This window comes from Falco rusticolus, chromosome 5 (assembly GCF_015220075.1).
Source record: "Falco rusticolus isolate bFalRus1 chromosome 5, bFalRus1.pri, whole genome shotgun sequence".
NCBI lineage: Eukaryota > Metazoa > Chordata > Aves > Falconiformes > Falconidae > Falco > Falco rusticolus.
The window spans coordinates 88,520,158-88,530,795 of NC_051191.1; the positions used below are offsets into that span (position 1 = coordinate 88,520,158).

At 50.9% G+C, this 10,638-nt stretch overlaps 1 protein-coding gene across 1 annotated transcript in view; it reads left to right on the top strand.

Moving 5' to 3' along the window:
* VANGL1 (VANGL planar cell polarity protein 1) overlaps positions 1-10,638 on the top strand; it is a 46,314-nt gene extending 35,676 nt beyond the window's left edge. Inside the window, exons 6-8 of the mRNA XM_037388763.1 lie at positions 509-641; positions 2,667-2,901; positions 4,165-10,638. Of these exons, the coding sequence (XP_037244660.1) occupies positions 509-641; positions 2,667-2,901; positions 4,165-4,425 (629 nt within the window). The 3' untranslated portion in view covers positions 4,426-10,638. The remainder of the gene's footprint in view (positions 1-508; positions 642-2,666; positions 2,902-4,164) is intronic.

Sequence of the window (10,638 nt, forward strand, 5' to 3'; positions counted from 1 at the left end):
TGCCTCTGCATCCTGTTTTTACTCCCTGCACGTAACTGTCGAGTTTGGCTTTCGTTCATTCATCTTCATGTCTCATGATGTTTTTGTGTTTGTCTTTCTCCTCTTTCCAACTCCTCACTTCTTGTGCTCTCACACTGTCTTGTTGCTGAAATATGGTGTGTTCCAGCTGCCCTTGCCTTCAAACTGAAAACATACATAATGGGTGGTAAGTTGCATCCTTGGCATGTGCGCTTCACCTCTGCCTTTGTGTATGTTGCGTGAGGTCCTTCATCCCAACTAACTTTCCTTGTCCACGTGCCAAAGTCCCCTCTCCAAGCCCGTGCTGCCCAGCAGGGTTTCTGCCAGAGCTCCTGAGGACGGGGAAGGGTTTATAGCTTCAGCTGGGAAGGCTGGAGCCACAGAGCACTTTGGACGGGTGCTGTGGGGTGCTAGTCTGTCCCAGCCCCCGTCCTGTGCCTTTCTCACGCTGCCTTTCTCATTCCTTTTTGCCCCTCCTCGCCTCTCCAAGGCCCAGGTAACAACGCGTCGGGGCAGTCCCGTGCCATGATTGCCGCCGCGGCCCGTCGGAGGGACTCCAGCCACAACGAGCTCTACTACGAAGAGGCCGACCACGAGCGCAGAGTGAAAAAACGCCGTGCAAGGTACAGCCGTCCCGTGCCGCCCGCTGCTGCGCGGCGCTGCGGTGCTCAGTCGCGTGGGGCTTGGCAAGCCTGACGAGACGGGGAGACCTGTGATTTAAGGGCTGGGGTTTGGCTGTACATCTGTCACGGTGAAGAAGCGTATGAAACCCGGGTGCACAAGGGATGGTGACGGCTTGCAACTGGAATTATCGGAAGAACGTGTATGAAGCAGAGCTCATGTATATTATGCGGACAAGCTAATGCAATGTCATGGATTAGAGAACTGTCCAGTGCTTGACAAATCTGTAGTTCCTGTAGGAAATCCCATTATTTTTCCCCATGCCCAGCCTTGTTGTCTCGACTCAAGTAATCCAGGGATGGGATCGGTGGAGCATTTGGTGTTGCCTGTTCATGTGCAAGGAGAGTATTTGTGTTTGGGGACTACTGAAAGGGACAGTTTGACTGCCCTTTTCAATGAGCTGGGGAGGAAAGATGTGACCAGAAGCAGTTAACATTTAATTTTGGAACATAGGTGTGTTTTCTGCCAGTCAAACATAAGCTGCAGAGCTGATGCCTTGTTGAGGTGACCCAAGATAGTGCCTCTGTTTGCTCTGGAGCCTAATTATGGTTTGTAGCTGACGTACCTAACAGTTTGAGGCAAGCTGCTTATGGACAGGCATCCCTGAACCCAGCTGTGTTTAGAAGGAATGTGCCGTAACTGGAAGGAGCTGGCTTGTTTCATGTTTTCTTTTTGCAGTTTGTATTTCTTTTGGGGAAATCCTGGCAGAGTGTCGTGCATCCCCCCTGGCCTGCTTCAGTCTGACCTGTGCTCTGTAGCCACTGTCTTTTGGGCGCTCTCCCAGCCTCAGAGCAACAGGAACTTAAACTTTCCCTTCCATGCGGTGTAGCATCCTAACTCGGGCACATCTCCCTTGCTCACTGAGTTTGGTTAGAACAGCTGCTTAGTCAGAGGAAAACCATCAGTCACTAGAAGATCAGGCCAGGTGTTTCAAAGGAGGAAGGTCAAAGCTGCAAGAAAAAGACATGAGGAGATTAGAAACGGATTTCCACCCCCCACCTCCCCCAGGTCAAATTAAACGAAACGGGCAGGGGTCAGGGCTTCTCGCGCTGTTCCTCATACACAGTCTGACTGTAGTATGCTGTGTTTCTGCTTGTCACGAGGCAGCTTCCCCTGCCTTTAAGATGCTTTGGGTATTGAGGTCAGCGTGGACAACATTTGGTGACTTGAGCGGAAATCTAGTGTGAAACAAGTCCTGCCAGGAGGGGCAAAAGAGTTTTGTTGGGTGACTTTTTCCATTATTGTTTCTTTTTCCTGACTGCAGTGTAGCCCCTCACTTTCTACTTACTACTGGGCTAAATTGCAGGTGTCGTATGGCATCTGTTTGCCTTTTTATGGTGTGGTCTTGGTGTTTGCTCACCTGTGCCAACACAGGAATGGTTTGCAGAGGGTGTCTCTGGCAGCAGTGTTAGCAGGGAATTCAGAAGCCCCATCACTGTTCAGCGGAGGGGTGCAGAGCAGTCAGCACAAGTTCTGTATCCAGTTGGTGTAAATTGGAGCAGACTGCAGCTTGTGAGCACAGACTCTCAGAGCAGTCTGTGTCCTGGGTCACGCTAATTTATGGCCAGCCTCCTCCTGAGTGCCTGTCCTTACGCTGCACACTGCAGCACTGCCTGCTGGAACCATTGTTTTCACAGACATGCGTTAAACACAGGGGGAGGCGTGTAGTTGATGTTTATGCTGTGTTGGCAGAACCAAGTACAACGCTTAGGCTTTTAAAGTCTTAATCCTGGTTTATGACCCTCAGTTGCTGGATGGCTTAGGCAAGGAAAGAGAAGCTGCTGTCTACACCTCAAGACTGTCAGTAGAGGAGATTTTATGTAAATTTTCTGATGGCAGGCAGCGACTCAGTGACAGAGATGGGAATAGGAGCTTGTAAATTGTGACTCCCGGGCTCTGCCTTAACCACAGACCCATCCTGCTTCTCTCTTGTTATGGCTCTTGCTGTCTTGATTTTCCTTCTGCAGGCTTGTGGTTGCAGTAGAGGAGGCTTTCACCCACATCAAACGCCTCCAGGCAGAGGAACAGCAGAAAGCTCCAGGAGAGATGATGGACCCCCGAGAAGCAGCCCAGGCAATCTTCCCCTCCATGGCAAGAGCTCTGCAGAAGTACCTTCGCACCACCCGCCAGCAGCAGTACCACAGCATGGAGAGCATCTTGCAACACTTGTCCTTCTGCATCACCAATAACATGACACCAAAGGTAATGCTTTCTCTAATGTTGGTGCAGGAAGGAGGGAGAAAGGGGTGGCACATCTGTGTGCACACAGGACAGAAAATTGTGGAGGGAGCTGAGTGGAAGTTCTCATAGCTGCTCTCGGTGATGTGATCAGTGCATTGTAGGTTGGTTGCGTCCGGTCTCAAAGGGAAGTAATGTTTCCTCTACAGCATCTCCTGTCTCTCTTTAGCTGAACGTGTCTATAAGACAATTTTTCTGATATCCATTTCAGCAAAGGGGATACCAAAGAATTGTTTTGAGATGGTGGCCTTGAGTCACAGAGAATTCTCCCAGCTGGCTTGTGGTAGTGGCATGATGCAGGTGGCAGCCTACAAAGGACCATTTTTATTTTTTTTTGTCACTTCTGCAGTGCTGCATTTTGAACTGCTTCTAATTATCACCTAAATCCCCATCTGTCAGACAGTGTTTCTAATTTGTGGCTGCTTGGTGAAATGTCAGTTTGCTGCTTCACACCCTGACTCTGCTGACTTGCAGACGCAGGGAGGGACTGAATGATGAGGGAAAGGGGTCACACGATCCCCCTCCCACTCTCCACCTTCCCCTTTAAGAACACCCCACAATCGCAGAGAAGGATTAAAATGGTGAGAATTTACTCCTGGGCATTTATCCAGGACTTACTATGCTAAGAGCGGGAAGGCTGTCAAGAGATGGGGCTCAGCACCCTTTCACTGGCATCCAGTGGGACCGTGCCCAGGTATGCGAGGGGGACTTCTGCTGCCCCTGGTAAGACTGCAAAGGAGACTTTAAAACACAAGCAATGTCAAACGGCATTCCCTGTTCTGCTTTCGGTTTTGCAGCCTCATCAGGCTGCAGATGTGGAAACCTCTGCTTTCCACCTTAGTTTGGCCTGAAGAAGGGAGGGACAGCTGTCCCACCCACAGTCCAGGACTGCAGTTTTGGGATGGGTTATGGGGCTGGTAGGGGAGGAATGGCCTCTACTCGACTGAACTGCTGCTGGGTGGCAGTGCTTACAGCAGAAGTCTGGGCTATAACTTTGTGAGCTTGCTGGGATGGACAGAAAGAGGATCCTTCTGGTGGCTGTGTCTGCTGCTGAGGTCTGAAAAGCTGGGAGGGACTGGGGGGAGGATGATTCCTAAAGCGTGGAAGCTGAAACTATTTGCAGCATGGCAAACCCATGCTCGTGGAGCTGTGTCTGGGGATGGGAAGAGAGCACTGAAACAGGATGAGTCGTGGGGCCAGCGCTAACTCGTGTCCCTCTCTCGGCAGGCATTCCTGGAGCGTTACCTCAACCCGGGCCCAACCCTCCAGTATGACAGGGATCGCTGGTTCTCCAAGCAGTGGACGCTCGTCAGTGAGGAAGCAGTCACAAGCGGGTTACAAGATGGCATTGTGTTTGTCCTCAAGTGCTTGGACTTCAGCCTTGTTGTTAATGTGAAAAAAATCCCCTTCATCAAACTCTCAGAAGAGTTCATAGACCCTAAATCTCATAAATTTGTCCTCCGCTTACAGTCTGAGACTTCAGTCTAAGGGATTTTGAGGGTGGGTTGTTTGGGGATTTTTTTTTTTTTCAATATTGTGCTTTTGGGTTTAATTTCCCCAATGCTGACTGAAACTGGCAGATGATGGACCAGTAATATTTGACCATCTGCACTTTATTTGGAAAGGGGAGGGGGGAGTTGGGATATCTTATCTAGAAAGAAATATCTTAAGAGGCGACAGGGTGACTTGGCTCGGTTAGCTCAGCCTTGGAGACAGAACAGATTTTTTTCTAACCCCCCCATCCCCGCCTTGCCAGGCATACTGTAAATCTCATGCTCGCTCTTTCTCCGCACGATTGCAACGTTGGTATTTTTGTTGGAGCACTGCCTTACGCCGTGCGCACGCCTGTGCTTTTGTGTCTCTGCTTTTGCTACCTGTAGCTTTTCTGAGAGCACGCTGCTCACTTCTCCGCTATAGAAACCTTCTTGCACGGGGCTGTGGCAGTCCCAGTTCACTCGGGGAGGAGAGGGTGTCACAGGGCAGGTGTGAGAGGGCTGCTTCTGTGAGCCACCTAATCTAGAGGCTGAAGACTTTTATCCTTTTCCTCCTCTCCACGGGCCCTCTTCTGTCAGTGCTGGACCTGTGTGAGCATGGTGGGATGGTTTTGCTCTCTGTGAAGTTGCTTGTTTTGAACTGGATCAGCCCATCTAGCAGCTCTTCAAATTTTTTAATGTTTTTACTTTTTTTTTTTTTTTTTTACCAGTGCTTCTTAGTGAAACTTTTCTGCAGGACACAGCTCCCTGTTATCTCTCACCTGCTTTCCTCTCTTGCTTGCCCATATCTTTGTCAGGCACTCCCGAGGTTCCCTATTTCTCCCCTTCTGTCTGGCTTTCCAAATGTGTTTCTGCAGCCACAGTCCCCTCGGGGTCTGCCTTACCGCCGCGTCCTTTTGCACCTGCAAGGGCTGCGTATTTGCACTGGGACAGGGTAGGTAGGCAGCTGGCTCCTCCTCAGATAAATCACAGACCCTCCCTATGTCTGACAGCCTCTTGGAGGGGGGGGGGGGGGGGAGGCAGGAATGTACCCCTCCCTCTCTAGCTGGCTCCAAGTGCATCCAGAGGGAAGATGGGCAAAAGGAATTCCCTGCTTGGGGAGAGGAGCCAGCGAAGGGCTGACCCCTGCCGTGTGCGTTTGCTTTGGAGAACTGCTGTGCCCTGGAAACACTGCAGTGTGTCCTCACCGTACGCCTTCAGCTATAGCTAAGAAATACCAAACTATGTCTGAATGTTAAGTCCGCCTGCCTTTCTTGGCCTTTCTGTACTGCGGGAGTTCCTGCTCAGTGCTGGGACCCGCTCCTGAGACACGCAGGTTTGTTTGTAGGGCTGCCTTTGCCCGTCAGTGAAGCTTTTGTGTGCAGCTTCAGCGTCACTTGAGTTTCACGGGGTTTTGTAGGGTTTGCTTTTAACAATGAGACTAAAGCGATGTCTGAAGTCTGATTGCCAGCACAGGGCATCATGTGACTCCAGAGCCCGCTCCAAAGCTGGCAGTGACCTGCCTTCAGGCGGGTCCCTCTGAGACCCCTCCAGCTCTGTGGCAGTGGATTTGTGTGTGTGAATGCAAACACTCGATTCATTCTGCCCTGCCTTTTGCCATGGAAATATCTGTCGGGCAGAATCTCACCTACCTTCCATATGGATGTCTTAACACAGAGGGCCCCAGTTCAGTGAGGTACATAAGCCAGTGCCTTTCATTGCCAGGGTGTATTGTCTTCCAAGGGGGGGCTGTGACAGCCCCTCCTGTCCCCTTTGGCCTTCCCCAGCCTTCCCTGGGCTCTTCTAGCAGCTTGTGGGGCTGCCTCCGTGCTCCCACCAGCACAAGGTGGCCTGGCTAAGAGCGGAGCTCTGCTAGTCCTGCATGGCATGGCTGGTGTGGGCTGGCCAGTGCCCACCAGAAGCTGGTGGGAGGGAGCAGCCACCTTAAGCAGGGGTGCTGGTGGCGTGGCAGGGGGGTCCGGCCTCTTCCAGCTTCAGAAGCAATGGAGCTGTGGGTCCGTCGGCACCTGCGGGTAGTCCTCTTTGGGGTCAAGGGAGCACCCTGTGAGTGAGGGTCCCAAATGGTGACTCCCCATCCAAGCGATGCCCGCGGTGTCCTGCACCTTTCTTACAAGTACGTGGCAGTCAGCTGGATCCTGTCTTCTCCATGTGACGTGCCAGATGTGGTTTGTGGAGAAGCTAGGTGGCACAGGACGTGATGGGGTCAGGCCCGTGTCCCTGAAAGGATGGGAAGTAGGTAGGGTTTTCCCTTCTCTAAACTTAGCGTTTGGGTTTCTTTCTAGGTCAGGCTTTCTGGTCTGTATGTGGACTCCTTTATTGACTGTGGCCTTCGCAGTGTTTTATTTTGAAAAAAATAGACTGGTTTCTTCCTTCTTTTTATTTGGGGGGAAAAAAAAAAAAAAGGAAGGGGAGCATATAGTATCTTATCTCACACCTGGCTCTCCTAAAAATGTGTGTATCTGGCGTTTGTGCCGTGCAAAACCAGCAAGGTGGGAGAGACTGGAAGTAGCTTGGGAGACTACGGAGCACTTACGCCTGTGTGGAGGCTACTGCCTGTGGCTGAATTGGCTGATTTCTGTGAAGCTGGAGTAAGAACCACCTTGCTGGGGGGCTTGGGTGGGCTGTGTGCGTGAGAGCGCCTTGTCACAGGCACCTCTGCAAAACTTTCTTACTTTCCCAGGGTTTCCTTCCTCTTTCCTTTTCCCTGCCCCACAAGGAGGGTTGTCTGACAGTATCTTCTCAGGAAACTCATGTCTTAATTGCATTAAATCCTTGAACAGGTGGAGAACCAGGCGGAAGCGGTGTGTGCTTGCTCTAGGTCTGCTTCCTCAGCTGCATGCCGTGGTTCAGCGCTGACTTTTCTGCCTGCTGCTGAAAAGGACACGGTCCACAGGGGGCCAAGTCCCACATTCGATGCTCTTCCCTGTGTCAGCAGTATGAATGCTTTGCCCGATGAATTCTGAAGGAGGGGACTTGGTCTCTCAAACCATCTCTTTAGAGATGCAACCGGCTTGGGGTGAGAACAGACTAAAAGGGGAATTGGGACTCCTGAGTATTCCCTGGTTTAGTTTGGGGTTTTTTTACAACATTTTATTTTGCAGAGCGTCTCTTGTTTCCCCTCTCCATGCAAGATCCAGGGGACCACTGTCATACCTACCTCACTGGGGTGTTGTGAGGCTAAAGTGCTTTGAGATCCACAGATGGATCTGTGGTATCTATGGGAATTCAGACTGTAAAAATACGGATCAGTTAGAGCAGACTGGTTTGTTTAACTCTGTTTATAACCAGCTAATGAGTAAGAGTCAAGTCACAGGGAATGAAGCTCGATCCAAATCCTGCAGTCCTTACTTCTGCAGAGCTTGCCAAGAGCTGAGCACAAAAAAGGCTGGTGGGGTTTGCCAGCCAAGTGCAGGCTGTTCTCCTCCTAATGCCTTTCCTGTCCTGCGCTGTCTCCTTGCACATATTCTCCCTTCTCTCTCCCAGCCTGGATGCTTGTACCTGGCTGGGAAATTTTATTTTATTTTTTAGAATTCAAGTGGCTTATAAGACAACCCTGTTTGTGGTGAATTGGATGGTGTTCCCCTCAGAGGAGAGATCCTTGCACTGGGCGTCCTTCGCTGAAGGCTGAACCATTCGATAGGGTGCTGTGCTGCCTAGCCACGAGTGGTGTTGCCCCGTTCTTTTATGTTGGCATTTTTCCTCTGACTCTCAACTGTGTTGCTCAGATACTTTAAAGGCTTTGGGTTTTTTTGCTGTCTGATTTGTTACAGCCTAAATCCAAAGCCATGCTGAGATCTTCCAAAACCAGATGCAGCTAAGATTTTCAGCTGCTCTGGAGCAGATGGAAATGGCTGTGGGTTTCCATGAAGGCTGGCTTTCTCTTTCGTGGCTGAAGAGTGAAAGATTTCTTGCAGCTTCTAGGAGTGTAGGGGCAGATGCCAGACCCTTAATACCTTGCCAGTCCGGTAACTAGGCCTGAGCAAAGGTGGTTAGCAGGTCTGTTTGCCTCTCATTGCCGTGTGGCTGCAGCCATCCATGTGTAGGCTCTGTGGGGCTGCCCCAGGTCTCGGACTCCTTTGGAGTCTTCTCACACATGGAAGCAGAGCAGATGGCGCTTTCAGAGGGGTAAGCTTTCTAGCTGTCCCCTCTACAGTATAGCAGTCCCTGACCAAGCCCCTGTGGTCACCCTGGGGATGTGGGGGGCAGTGCTTGCAACTGCCAGTTTTTACCCTGTGGAGGGGAGACGTTGCCACCCACGCACCCCTGTAGGCAGCAGGGTAGCCGGGGAGGGATGCCCCGGGCATGGCAAGCGTGATGCAGCTTGCTGGCAGAGCAAGGTCAGCTCCTGCTTCTGGGCTTGTCCTGTCTTGAAGGATGTCCCTTCAAGAGCCATCCTCCCTGAAGGGGGATATTGGAGAGAAAGGCTGATGTGATTTCAGCCTCTGCCAGATATTCCTCTGGCTTCTACCTCTAAAAATTTTCCTGCCAGCAGCTTCAGTCACTCCAGACCCCATCCTCGCCTTCCTGTGGTTCCTTCCCCGCCCCGCCCCCCCCCGCCCCGCCAAAGTTCCCTATTGAGGCAGAACAAGTATCTGCTGGGATGGGAAGTGCTGGGGCTGCAGTTCGGGGCTCAGGGGCAGCTCCCGATTAAGTGCAAGTCTGGGGGAGATCTGAACAAATCCCAACCCTTATGGAGCCTCTTAACATTTTCCTTTGGGCTGGGGATCTCCATGCAAAGCCTTGGCAATCTGCTGTTGCTAAGTCGGCCAAAAGCTGCGGGGAAGGTGTTTCTGAAGCTGGTCTTGCCCTGTGTAAGTAGCTTTTTAAAGTCTTGTTTGAGATGCGCTTGTTTCCAGCACTTGCTGCTGAAGAAACTGGAAAGAGCCATACGGTGCTAAACGTGGAAACCCACTCAAGCCAGTTTCATCTTGCTTACCAAAACTGTAAATCTGCCATTTTCAAAGGCGAAACGAAAGTCTTGCCATCCTCTCACAAAAATGCTGTAGTCTGGTCCCCGACTCCACTCCTCAGTCACGCTCCGTTCTGCCCTGCCCTATGAGAGCTGTTCACGAGGGCTGTGCACAGATGGCTGTTGTCTCATTCCGTTTGTGTGTCTGTGTGCTTTTTCCCTTCTAGGTGTGTGTGTTACACATGTCTAAAGCCTCAAGCCAGGCTTGGTGGTTCAGTGTTTAAACTGTGTTAAGAAGAAAGCGCTCTTGGGATTGAGCTGTTTGTTTTTAAAAAAAAAAAAAAAAAAAAAAAAACAAACATACAAAACCCCTAGATTTCTGTTCTCCTAAAAAGAGATGGCTTTGGGCCATGAAGTCTCCTACAGGAATACGCATCCTCCTGCGTTCAGGATTTTTGATGACCATAAGTTGCCGTTTCTGACAGCTGCTCTGTGACTGGTGCAGATCGCTGAGATATTCCTGAGCTGGGTCCCCGCCGCACCAGCGGTCCAGCTGGTGCCGCCCGCCCCTCTGCATCCCTCCCAAGAGACTGCGGGTTTTTATCCCCGTATCGAACCGGAGCCCTGCGGGCAGCAGGCAGCCAGCCCTGCCCTGGGTGTGCTCTGCCCAGAGAGGGAACCCTTCCCCCTGGCTGCTCCCTGGGCACCTCTCACCAGCGCCAACGATGCTTGGGAGCATCTCCTGCGTGTGTGGCGAGGGGATGCTGTGGCTCGCTACCTGCACAGGCGTAACTGTGAAGGAATCTTACACTCTTCTGTGCCTGTTTCTTTGATTCAGCATTATTGTGTCTTGGAAGGGGGTGGGAGCGAGCGCCCTTCCCTCGCCCTCTTTTGATCACTGTGTAATACTCTTTTTCTACACAAACTGTGTATAGTAAGATGGCTTTTGCCAAGGTTTTCTAATTAATAGACACTAACCAGCATTTCTTGCCCACCCCCTCCCACTCCCCTTTTATTTTCCCCCTCTTCTTTGCACATGTGACTTTAACTGCAATGGTACATGGTCTTTTCTGTTCTTTTCTAATCGTGAACTTAAGTAAGCAAATTCCTGGTGTCTGTGACATTAATGCACTGTGGGTCTAGCCTAGTACACTGTTCTGTTCCAAGCTGGGTTCTCTTAAGTTATAGCTGGATGGGGTTTTGTTGTTTTTTAAACTGAAACATAAAACCGTTTTACACTTTGCATATTTTGTACAGTAAAATTCTGGAAATAAACTGAAACCAGATTTGATTGTTCCA